Source organism: Cryptotermes secundus, unplaced genomic scaffold (assembly GCF_002891405.2).
Source record: "Cryptotermes secundus unplaced genomic scaffold, Csec_1.0 scaffold1, whole genome shotgun sequence".
In the NCBI taxonomy this organism is placed as follows: domain Eukaryota; kingdom Metazoa; phylum Arthropoda; class Insecta; order Blattodea; family Kalotermitidae; genus Cryptotermes; species Cryptotermes secundus.
In genome coordinates, this window is record NW_019738952.1 from 625525 (window position 1) to 639205 (window position 13681).

General features: G+C 42.3%; 1 protein-coding gene across 18 annotated transcripts in view; it reads right to left on the reverse strand.

The window, feature by feature from the left end:
* Positions 1 to 13681, reverse strand: part of LOC111871350 (CUGBP Elav-like family member 2) — a 1228155-nt gene that overhangs the window by 260219 nt on the left and 954255 nt on the right. For all 18 annotated transcript variants that reach the window (XM_023864398.2, XM_023864392.2, XM_023864391.2 and 15 more), the window contains one exon: positions 11277 to 11325. In XM_023864398.2, the coding sequence (XP_023720166.1) occupies positions 11277 to 11325 (49 nt within the window). The remainder of the gene's footprint in view (positions 1 to 11276; positions 11326 to 13681) is intronic.

Genomic DNA, 13681 nt, shown 5'->3' on the forward strand with positions numbered 1-13681 from the left:
TTACAGCACCTGAGAATTGCCAGTAATGGGGAAATTACCGAATTCCACAAAATAAATAGAACCTGAATGTACAGCTGCTGCATTCGCCAGAGATTCAAGCAGATATCTCAAAGCACAAAACGTGGGGTAGGGGCCCTATTGGAGTACAGCTCACTTATTTATAATTCAGCGCATGCGTGACGGTGTGAATCCGAAGACAAATAGGACAATTTATGCCACACTGCACCGTTTCCCTACAAATTAAATATTAACAGCTCATTATATGAACGCCGAAACGCAAAATGAAGAAAACTGTCCTGAAAACGGCTCCTTAAACTGAATTTAATTCCATTCGTCTGTAAAGAGTACGGTCCCGAACGAGACTAAATAATTCACAAACTACAAAAAGCCGCTTCACTGTATCCAAGGTTTCTTTCTTAAGATACAGCGTTATGGGAACCAGGGCCGAATTTACACTTGCGGGGGGGCCCAGGGGCATGAAATTTCGAGGCCCCTGTCAGTCTCAACAGATCTAGATTACGACTGTGGCCGCGCCATAGCTCAAGCGGTTAGCCGCTGGCTTCCCACCGGGTTGGCCCGGGTTCGATCCCGGGGTCTGGTCAAGTGGGATTTGTGGTAGACAAAATGGCGCTGGGGCACGTTTTCTCCGAGTACTTCGGTTTCTCCTGCCAATCTTCATTCCACCAATTGCTCCACAATCACCCTCACCTATCACCTGGGGCTGGTACAATAGGCCAGAAGTGGCCGCAGTACAAGGGACTTAGTCACACCCCACTAGAAATACAAAAATTAGATGATTATTTTTTGTTCTTATTTCTTATAACTAAAATTGCGAACAAATGTGTCGTGGTTTTAATAATGAAAATGTCTCATAAAATATGTGGATTCTATTTCTATTTCACTGCTAGGCAAAGGGCCAATGAATACGCATTCTTGACACGTGACACGTGTTTCCGTGAGATCCGACACGAATTATGTAACGAGAAGCGAATAACAGTTGGGAGTTCATATGAATATATAACAAACTTATGTAGGCAACAAGCAGAAATCATACAAAATCATGTTCGCAAAATTGGACAAGGCCAAGCCCGACATAGAAAGTATAGAAGACTTAAACTGGCAGCGGTCAAGCATACGACCGTTCAAGAGACCAGACCGCCGTTGTAGCGGAAGCTACTAGAAATTGGGCATAATATAATCTACTGAGATTGGACTGACAGAGACCCTGTATATATTTTATATACATTTGTTAACATGGAAATGCAAATATCCCTTATTATGACAAATGACTGACTATTCCAGACAATGACTCTGACAAAAGACAGACCCGTCTTCTCGTCGGAGAGGCCGCCCCACAAAAACAAGACCGTAACTGTCAAACAGTAATAAATATCGGGGCTCGACACCAAGACTGACTGACTGACTTTTGACTTTCACTTGAGCTGGGTGTTCAGCTGTGGAGTGTTAAGCAGCGGACAACGGAAACTGAAGAATCTCCACCACTAAGATTCGTTACCAGGAGACGCCTAGTGAAGACTTTGCGGCGGAGTGGCCATTGTTGAGACCTGTTACCAAGCAACTACTAGAGAGAGCAGACTTGGAAGACTCAGGCTGGAGTGATTTTTAGTGTGAAAATCAGCAATAGTGTAATAATTATTTGTAGTTACGATCAGTAAGTGGTCAATAAGTCTATTCACCTATCCAAACCCCATTTATAGTCGCAAAACACGCGAGAATACCATACAATCAGCGCCCACAGAATCTGCTTGCGATTACAGCTTATCTTGGATGTTCCTGCGGTCTAACTTGGAGCGATTACTTCGTCCCACCTAAAGGCTACCCGCGAAATATTTCAAGATACCACAAGTTCCGTGTTTTGGGTAATTTCGCGCTAAGGTACAGAACAGTGTGTATCGATTTCCAATGCGTACGGATGGCTCCCCAGCGCCAGGTTCAGATATTATTTAAAGATTCGATTACTCGGACGCATAACAGCCACACGGAACACAACGCCACACGCTACTGCATGGCTGTCACAAATTCCGAGATGAAAGTTGCATGATAACTTGTCAAATGACAGCACAACTTAACGAGCTCCCTCCTACTTGGAATTTGAGAATTTAAAACACACTAAGGCGCCCGTTTCCTAACGAACTTGGTGACTTGTAGACTGAACCGCTTGACTGAGAGCTACGCAACAATGACTAAATGACTTACCGACTGAACGAATTAACTTTATAAATGATTAACAGACTGAGTAACTAACTCGCTGAGTGACACGCTCACTAATTCGATGGCTGGCTGCATAAACGACCATCTCACTGACTGAATTGAAGGCTATTAAAATAAGAACTAATTAACTAACTTACAGACTGGATGACTGACGTATAACTCACTCCCTCGCTGAGTGACTGATCGACTGAATTACTCACTACGTACATATTCGTTAGCTTTTCTTTCCCCCAACCCCCATGGCTCTACAGCCCTTTGGCTCTTAGCCACTTTTTCATTTTCTTAATCCTATACACAGTCGAAAGGACTCCTTGGACGGGGGATCAGCCCGTTGCAAGCCCGCTACCTAGACACAGAACAAAAACACAGAATAAACGCACACAGACATCCACGCCTCGAGTGGAATTCGAGCCCATGACCCCAGTGTTCGAGCGGGCGATGATGCTTAATGCCTTTGACCGCGCGGCCACTGTGATCGGCTGACTAACTAAAACGGCTCCCTCTCTGATTTAACTGACTGAAGATTGACTAACACCGATTAACTATAATATATATACAGTGTCCGTCTTGCAGTGCATCCACATTGTATATATATCATGGACGAAAATCAGTGCAACAGGACGCTAAAATACAACATTACCGATTAACTAACTTGGCTTATTGACTCGCTCATTAATTCATTGGCTGGCTAGATGATGGAATGACCAACTCATTGACTGACTGACCGATGTTTTACGCCAAGAATTAAATAACTCACAAGCAACGAACAGGATTGGAAGATAACATAAATACCGGATCTGTAGACTGTATGGCTAAAGCTGATCCAAGATTGTGCATAATGGCGGGTTTTGGTAAAGCTGCCCATTACCCGAGATATGAGATACTATAATAGTTCTCAGAATCAAGTGCCTGAGAGTCGGAAACGTGAACACAGGGCTGGACGTGGCCAGATGCTCCATGATAGCAAATCTTGCAGTGGTGTCAGTGGAATTCTCCTGTTCACTCAATTGATCACCGGATCCCCTTACGCTCCTTAAGCACCGAGGTGATTTGTTTTCTTGCTGACAGCTAAGGACAGAAATTCTTTCGAAAGGAGATGGGTGTCGTGTTCTGTATTGTCTAGACTGTTGTTTGTTTTGGTTTCATGATAAACACACTTCCTGCATTGTAGATAAGAAAGCATTAACATCCGACGGGAGCCCAAAAAACATTTCAAAATGCAGGCAGAAGCTCCATACTGCAGCTTCACACTAAATTTATGTACATGTATACAACTTACCACCACGTGAAACATCGCCTGTCCAGAATACAGTGGCCTGCATATTCATTCATTCATTCATCAGTAATCTGTCAGACGACAGGTCCACAGTCTCTTCCAAAACAGTTCCTCCACTTAATGCGATCTAGAGCTTTCTCCTTCAAATGACAGTATCCTCTTCTGTCCCCAAGGTCATCCAGCATCTTCTTACGTCTTCTTCCTCGTCTTCTGGTCACTTCTATCCGCCCCTCTATCTTTCCTTCAATAACTTCTTTTAGAAGGCAGTTACTGCGTAAGATATGACCAATCCAATTACCCTTCCGTTTTCTTATTTCGTGTAGGATCAATTATAAAAGGCAAGTCCGTCCAGTGTGACTATTTCAGTTTTCTCAGCCACACTGGACGGACTTGTCTTTTATAACTGTAACTGTTAGGGTGACGGACCAAAATGAAACAAATCAAATTCGTGTAGGATATTCCTCTGCTCACTGACTCTAAATAACACTTCTTCATTTCCCACATAATCGGTCCAACTGATCTTCTCCATCCTTCTCCAACACCACATTTCAAAGCTTTCCAGGTGTTTCTGATCTACTGCCCTAAGTGTCAAAGTTTCACCCGCATACAAAGCTATGCTCCAAATGTAGCATTTCACTAGTTTCTTTCTCAGATTTAAGTCCAATTTGTTGGTAAAAAGATTCTTCCTCTTGATAAATGCAGCTTTTGCCATGGCAATCCTAGATTTAATTTCACAAGTACACCTTCCATCATCTGTTAACAAGCTACCCAAATATTTAAAACATTTCACATTCTCCAGTTGTTTTTGGTCTATCTTTATTGTGACTTGGGTTGGTTGTCTCGAAATTTTCATTACTTTGCTTTTTTTTTCCCACATTCATTTCCATGCCATAGCACCTTCCAATTTCGATTAGTCTATCAATCATACCCTGTAGCACAGTTTCTTCCTTAGCTATTAACACAACGTCATCTGCATATTTCACAGTTTGAATAATTTGCCCTCCTAATTTGAAGTCTCCGAGCCCATCCAGAGCTTCCTTGGTAAGGCATTCGCTGTACAAGTTGAACAAAATTGGTGATAAACAGCATCCTTGTCGAACTCCTCTTCCAATCTTCATACTTCTTGTCTCCCCTCTGTCCAGTCGTACTCTAACTTTGTGATCCATGTACAATTTGCTAATCAATCTTCTTTCGCGCCATTCGATATCTGTTTCCTTTAGGATCTGCATTAATTTGGTCCAGTTTACACGGTCAAATGCCTTCTGCCAGTCTATAAAGCAAACACACAGTTCTTCATCTATCTCCAGTTCGTTCTGCTATAATTGTCATCATCCCAATTGCATCCCTGGTTCCTTTTCCTCTTCTAAATCCAAACTGATGATCTCCAAGTATATCCTCTATTTTCCTTTCAAAAAACTCTATTTTAATTCCTTCCCCTTTGCGTTTTTATTTTGATACTTCTAAAGATTTTCATAGTCACTGCTTGGATTTGGTTTCCGTTTCTCTTTGTGGGGGTCCACGTCTCGGCATACCTCGGCACGGACTACACAGGAAACACCGTTATACTGTTGTGTTGGTGTCAGTTGCAGCGGAAACGTGTTTGCCGAACGCTGCTAACAAACGGGTTGCATAACCCCGTTGTTTCATTCTTGCGTGCATGTTGCGGACGTTACCTAGCAACGGCCGCTGTTTTCAGAGTAACTGCTTAGCAAGGGGTCTACACGCCACTATTTTGTGTAAATAGTGGTTTAGTGTACTGTAAGGTAATATGCACTCTTCCCATAGGAATCGTACACGAACTTGAACGGTTCTCGTAAATAACTGCAATGAGTGAGCAGAACGTTCTTTCACTGTGGACCAAACCAGAATAAAAGTTACAGCAGGAAATGTCGTAAGGGATACTTAGAATTACCATGAATCATTCTGGTATCAAACCACCGCCTCTGTTGCCTAGGGGGACGGGCACGTAAAGGCATAGAGTGTGGGGGACAATGTAACACTGCTCCTTGAGCCTCTTTACGCGGCGAAAATATCTGACGGTACACAATGTAGCATGACAAACCGTATTATACACACATGCATTATGTGTGCGCGTATGTATACTGATATGTGCTTATGATTGTAAGGAAGAAAAGGAGCCACGTTACTCATAACTTATTACAATCTTCATTTACAAAATATTTTTTGTAATAAACTTTACAGGTGATAAAAATAATAAAGAGTATTTTAAGAATAAGTAGGCCATACAAGTGATAAATATTGCAAGCAAACTATTAAGAATCATAAAAAGCTATTCTGAAAGTGTCCATGTAAAATGATCATCACCAGATTAAGGGAATAATTCCTGAATTGCAGGGCGCATTTAAATTCAAAATGTCACGGGAAATCAACCGGAACAAACAATGCAATAGATACTGAAACGTTATGTACGTCTGTCGACAACATAACCGAGGTAACATCAAGATAAAAAAAAATCTATCAGTATCATGCCAAAAGATGATGTGAAGACAGAAGCACAGTCAACTCCCGAAACGTTGGGAATATCAGACATACTGGAGGCAACAGGCAATGTCCAATATGATACGAGTGTCACTCTTTTGTGTTTATAATCACATTACTTGCTACCAAACACAGAGTGAGTTACACACCCGACCAAGTAGACGGGCTATACAGTGTAACCGGCAACGTAGACAGTGGGTTACGCAGCCGCCGAAGTACTGTAGACAGTGGGTTACGCAGCCGCCGAAGTACTGTAGACAGTGGGTTATGCAGCCGTCGAAGTACTGTAGACAATGGGTTACGCAGCCGTTGAAGTGGACAGTGGGTTATGCAGCCGTCGAAGTGGACAGTGTGTTATACAGCCGACGAAGCAGTTATGCAGCCGAAATCCTCACACAGTGCATTTGAACTGCGCTCAGTCAGCACACACGCATAGGTAACATTTGGCTAACCCAAAGCGCAGTGTAATTACGAGTACATATATCACTTTCTTTAAAATTAGGAGAAAACACCCCAGTATATTGTCATGTTTTCGTATACCTAAGCAGTAACCGGCCGGTCACGGTAGCCGAGCGGTGTAAGGCATGTACCGCCTTCGCTCGCTTGGAAACCGGGATCGTGGGTTCGAATCCCACTCACGGCATGGATGTGTAGTTTGTGTGTGTGCGTTTTTCTGTGTTTGTGTACAGGTAGAGGCCTTGCGACGAGCTGATCACCCGCCCAAGGAGTCCTACCGAATATGTAAGATCTAGAAAAACCGAAGTGAACGAAGAAGTTCATCGAGGTAGGCCTAGGCCCGCTGGGGCTGCGGTGCCAAGGAAAAAAAAAAAAGCAGTAACCGACCTCTTCTTTTTCTTAACAGAAACACGGTGTGTTTCTCAGAAGCAAAAACTGATATTGTTAAGTACCAGTGAGATTAACTTCAAGCCTTAAAAGTCAATATAAAGTCAGTCAGACTTCCCAGTAAACTGTGGAGTGCTGCCCGAAGGCTAAGCGCCACATGTAACAAAGCGTTATCAGATGAACCTCGAGACGCAACGCTCCCTCTCCCATGTCATCAAAATTCAATAATTTATAAGCAACAAACCCGTGAAATTTGCATGTAATGCGAGAGAGCAGCCGTCGTGTCAAGTCTGACGCTCCCCTGGGGTGCATAATGTAAAATTATCCATTCTTCACCGAATTGTTTCGCAATTTAACTTCGTCCACACTTCTCCCTGTCAACCTACATCCGCTCTCAGAACCAAGTTACCCGCTACAAGAGCACAGCTAGAAGGGTTGATGCTTTGTATGTTTTGAAAGCTTGTTATTATAGTCCAAAAAGGTTGCACTCCCACCCTCTTTCCTTTCATCACTTTCTCAAATTAAAATATTTCCTGACAGTCAAACTACCAGGAAACCCCTTTCCTCCCCGGCTAAGGATTCATCTTCACTGAAGTTACTTGTACAATATTTTAATTTGACCCACCTCTCTCACCCCCAATTATTAGTATCTTCTTTGTGCACTATCATCCCCTTCTCAAACTCCGTGCCCTCTCTTTCTGCTCTCTTTCCTTCTACCCAATAGCCTGCACNACAGCAGCATACACAAAGAGGAAACCACACTCAACCTAGAATTTAATCAAATGCCAATTAATTAGAGTGCAGCAGGTAGTGTATATTGACTGGTAGTCCAGGCACACCAGACCTGCTACGTAAGTTTCAAACAATTTCCGCTACACATCAGCCCAGTTCAAATGTCTGCAAGCGAAACTACACATAAAATGGAAGCATATATATGTTCATCAGACAAAGGGGGCTCTATGTCAATAGGTTACTGCACACGGCATTCCAGTGGACAAAATTTAGTGAGCGCAATAAAAACACGAGTAAAAATATGAAACAATTTTATTAGATAACTTCAATGTCTCTGTGCTAATAAAATACTGTTTGACTTAACTGCACTTTTTCCGTGGGTGGGGGATGACAGAATTGCGGTAACACGTACTTCAGTTTGGTCGGACAAGTCATTAATTAAGCACGAACAGCTCAATCAGTCGACTCTAACTCAGTCATTGACAGAGACAGCAGGGTCAAGATTCTGACCTCGGCATGTGTAAAATAACATTTGAAGATCCCATCAGAATAAAGAGAACTCCACGATGTGCTTCATTCAGTTTGGGAGTCGGCTGTACAAGTTGTGCAAGTTTTGACCAGCACTGCATTACACGTCAGGCACTAAATACAAATTTCGTGGGCTCACACACACCCAAATTTATGTATGTCGACAACCGTGTATTAAAGGACGCCGGAAAACTGATTAAGGCGCGACCATTCGTATAGATTAACGCATGGTTTCCAATACGAGTCTGTAATATGGCAAAATGTACAAGGTAAAGCTAACCCTGTAACAGGCCCTGGTGGTCAATAGGGTTGTGAGAAGCCGAGGCACCAAATCTTCTATACAATCGGCTCACAGATGGCGGTAAGGTCAGTCTTACGCGCCGGTCGTCCTTTCCCCCAGGAGTATTCCTGGTACTTATTTCTGTTAGAGGCCGAGTCGTCCCAGGACTACAGTGCGGCTGGAAGGACTAGCTAAATTGAAAAAAATCCACCTCATCGGGATTCGATTCCGAGACCAACCATATTGTAGCATAGTGCCTCAACCAACTACGCTACCAAGTGCCCCCTATAGCAAACAGTACGTGCAACTTTTCCATTCTAGGTTTTATGCTACAAGCCGGGAGGTCGTGGGTTCTATCCTCGATGAGGTCGTTGTATTTTTCAATTGATCTAATCCTTCAAGCCGCACTATGGCCCTTGGGTCGGCTCAGCCTATGACAAAAATGAGTACCATGAATATTCTTGTGGGTAATGGGCGGCCGGCGAGTAAGGCTGACCTCACCGCCATCTGAGCCGATTGTCTGTAAAATGTGGGAGCCTCGAAGTCTCACAATCCTACGGGTCTCCACGGCCTGTTATAAGGATAGCTTTTACCTTTTTATGTGACATTACTCTGAAGTGTCATCAACTTTACATTTTATGACAAATTGGGGGTGCCCGTTTGTGCATGGACCTAGGGTTTAGTTCCCAACTATAACTCTGCTGGTTTATAAACTGTGGAATGAATCTCCATTTCAATTTTATTTTCCACTTAGGTGGCACATGAATTCGAACCAAGTAAATTTTATTGACATTTTAAAACCAATTCCCTTATCTGAATAAGAACTGACAGAAGAATAAACAGTGGGAGTAACTGGATACTCTGGTCCCAACTTAACAGACAGAACATGCGTTTAGTTCGCGTGGTAACAATTCAGCATTCAGATGACGAATGAAACAAAAAACGAAATCGAAAAAAAAAACTGGTCAAAAACGAGGAAAGCGCAAAATAAGTAATTCACAAAAGCAATGCCAGAATGCTTTACAGAAACAAAACCTTTCGCGTGAAGGTTGAAGAACAAAGCCGAACAAGTGGGTTTTGTTGCCGCACGGTTGGTATTAACGAGACATGCTGAGTATCGGGGGCTTGCATATTCCAGATCTAAAAGGGTAAGAGGGAGGGATATAATTGAAAGTTTAGATGTCAATATATTGATTTCAAACAGAGCTATTGCCAGCAAATGGCCCTTTCAGGAAAGCTACGTTATACATTTAAACTATTCGAGAACATGCGTCATGTTGAAAACTTTTGGTTACAACTCAGGACGGTTGCTGCTCCGTAAAACAATGGTGAGAAACAAGCGATCCTACGTCATAATATTGAATGCGAGCCGCGTATTCCCACAAACAAAAGAAAAAGAATTAATTCTTTCAATCGATTCATATGACGTCATGTTACTACATGATTACATCCTAAGAAATTTCACCATCATATTTTCAGTTTTAATCAATATTTTATGTATAACTTTTGTTATGCACCATGCTAACTGACACTTAATATGAACTGTGTATTTCATCCGTCTCCATTTTACTACAGGTTAGGGCCGCGCCATAGCTCAAGCGGTTAGTCGCTGGCTTCCCACCGCGGCGGCCCGGGTTCGATCCCGGGTCTGGTCAAGTGAGATTTGTGGTGGACAAAGTGCCGCTGGGGCAGGTTTTCTCCGAGTACTTTGGTTTCCCCTGCCAATCTTCATTCCACCAACTGCTCCACAATCAACCTCACCTATCATCTGGGGCTGGTACAATAGGCCAGAAGTGGCCGCAGTACAAGGGACTTAGTCCCACCCCACTAGCAATAAAAAAAATTACTACAGGTTTCTTCTGCCATGTAATTTCCGCCGCTTGTCTTTATATAATCTACGTGGACTGTCTTTCTGCCTCTTCCTGTATGTAGCAAATCCTTCCACGAGTTTTTGCGTCTTTCTTTAAATTATCAATCTTCATATTTATATAATTTCTTTATAACTTCGCCTACTACACTACTACACTAACCCACTATATGGAGACGAGCCCTTCCTGAGAAGCCGCCAATTCTGCAGCTACTCAAGAACTTACCAGAATTTTACGGAACCCGAAGGTTCACTACCGTGTTCACAAGAGCCCGTCCATAATATTTCATCTTATCCAACTTAGTAGTGTCCGCCCACCTACATCTTTGTCTTCCTACTGGTCTCTTTCCTTCTGGCCTTTCCACCAATATTCTATATGCATTTCTCCTCTCCACCATTAGTACTACATGCCCTACCCATCTCATCCTTCTTGACTTGATAATTCTAATTATACTCGGAGAAGAGTACAAGTTATGAAGCTCCTCATTATGCAGTTCCATCTCCTACTATACAGTCTTTTCAACTATTCCTACATGTACTAAACATCGTCTAACATCACCTGTTCCCTTGTTACCCTTCGCTATGTTTGTTTACAATTCCGTGCTTTCTTCTACCGCTGGTGTTCATCAGCTCTACTGACGCGGCCTTCCAAACTCTTATCTCTACATGAACTATTCATGTGTACTACTAATATTACAGGTCTCACGTTTCTCACAAATTTCAGTATTCATTTTTATCTAATCTCTCACAATGGGTAAACAGCGTCCCTGAATGTTATAATTCCCGCATCTGTCCTGTGTGTCCCGTCTGTTTACAGTCAAATCATCTGAGAATCCTGCTAGGATGCAAATGCAAGACTGCAGTGTCAGGGCAAAGTGGGTAACGTCCGTGTCTTCATTCGTGGGCAGTATAAGGACCAGTCAAATATACAAAATGGACCCCAGCATCTGACTTGGAAGCTGAGCTAAGGGAGACCTAGAAAACGCCAGGTCCTTGTAGGTATGAAGTGGACTACTCACCATTTCTGTTTTCACTGTCGGCTGGTTTCATCTGTATTGGATGATGCATCTGCAAACAAACAAAAAATAAATAAAGTGAATGATACATAGCATGTTCATCAACATACAGCAAATGAAACTGGCAAGAAACTCGTAGAATTTGTCTTAATAATGCCACTGATTTTCTTCTAAGATTTTAATTCTATCCCTGCATCTTTTGTATGTTCTCATGCGAGAAATCGTAAATATTCAAATTCGGTTCCCTGTGTGATAGCTTTATTATATATAATTTTTTTTGCTACACAGTTCCATTGGATTCATCTGGGTCAGAATATGGACCAGTGGAGGGCTCTTGTGAACAAGGTATTGAACGTAAGTTTTGAGGTTTTCACGGCGATGACTATGAAGAAAGTCGTCTTCTGGGATCTGGCGCCGTGTATTCTTGGTTTTAACCGATGTTCCTCCGAAACGTCGGTTAAAACCAATAATATACGGCGCCAGATCCCAGAAGACGACTTTCTTCAAGGTAATGAACCTTCAGGTTCCATAAAATGCTGGGAAATTCTTGAGTAGCTGCACAATTGGCGGCTTCTCAAGAAGGGCTCAGCTCCATGAGTGGGTAAGTAAGTATACAGTTCCAAAGATTATATTTATATGGAAGAGAATTTCATTTTATAGTTACGTTAAATGATGTTTAACAGGAATTAAGACAGATACATATGTAAATGTCGTGTGACGTAACACCGATACAAGGTATTTCTTTCGCACATTACAACTGCATAAGAGCGCTAAACAAACACAGCATGTAAACAGTTGGTACAAGTGTTAATATTCCTCTCTCTGCTTTCAGATACAGCTCTATCTACAGTGCTAACTTAAACATGTTCCGTGTTACGGTTATATTAAACAATAAAGCATTATGTTACGTTGGCTCCACAAAAGTACACCAACATCTCTGGCAAAAACAGCAGAATTATTAAATCCCAAACATAACAGGGGTGTCAAAATGTCTGCAGCGCCAAGAAACAAACTAACACTGTTCTACTGCGCATGAGTGAGGGGAGACCAATTTCAGTGACTATTTAATTAAACTAAGAAACTAGGTCCATGGTGCAAAATATTCTTTCAAATGTTAATTGTTAATTCATTCATTCATTCATCAGTAATCTGTCAGATGACAGGTCCACAGCCTCTTCCAAAACAGTTTCTCCACTTAATGCGATCTTCTGTTTTTGGAAAGAGACTATCCAGGAATAGTGATAATGTGGTAGTTTTTCCATTTGCTTTCCACATCGCAGTACAACAGCCGTTCAAACCACTCTGGTCACGCCTGTTGCTATACGAACTTGAACCATCTCGAGCATCATTTTCTCTGTGCTTCAAGTCGCCGCTGATGACGCTGCTTCCGGCATCAATTTTCGGTGTCTCTCTTCGTCTGATGCCTACCCTTTGACCTGTCCAGCAAGGGAGGCCCTGCCAGTAGCTACGCTACCGCTGGTATAGCTCTCAGGGTCCTTGGCATACTTGGTTGTATACGCGACAAATATTTCACGCCAATTCATCTGGTCAAAAATATGCAGATTTTAAGCTGAGGATCCACTACCACACTCAGAGGATCCCGCCGCTGAAGCCTATCGAGTGTCGAGTGAGTGCACTTAATCCTATCACAACGAATTCTTCTACGATCAATTTTAATATTATTCAATGTAAGCACACATCTCGAAAGTGGTCCCTATTTTGAGATTCTTCGAGGAAACTTTTGTAGTGGCAGTCTATATTTCTTACCTACCCCTACGTATCACATTTGTCGCCCACATAATGCGCTTGATTAATGATTTTCAAAATCATATTTTATAAACCTAATGGGAAAGGAGAGTAGAGGTTATGGAGCTCTTCATTAAGCGACCACATCGATCCGTCGTCTTCTCCCTTCGATGTAAATATTCTCCTCAGAAGTTCGCTCTCCAGCATCCACGATTTCTTCTTCCATTAATGCGAGGGGAAAAAAAACACACACACACACACACACACAGCTAATTTTTTCTTACATTATAATGAATCAATACCGGGCAACGTGAGCGAGCAGAGTATGCTTGCTGTTTGCGTGCTTGTCTTACTCTCGGACCCTGAAGTTGGAGGCAGAGAGTTCCTCCGAAACGTCGATGAACTTATACCGGATACCAAGGCGGCACATCTGCGCACACAATACTCAACACCATTTACTGTTCTAATCGCCTATTTTTATAGTTGTCATTATCATTATTAATTTCATTAAAGTCCAATCCTTAATTGTCAGTTTTAACTTGCTTTCACTCCTTAATTGTGCACTGAATTCTATTAACGAGACCTAATCGCACGAAGGAAACTGATCGAATACGTGCTCCGGTTCATGACCGAACTTTACTTATATCATGTTTTATCTTCGG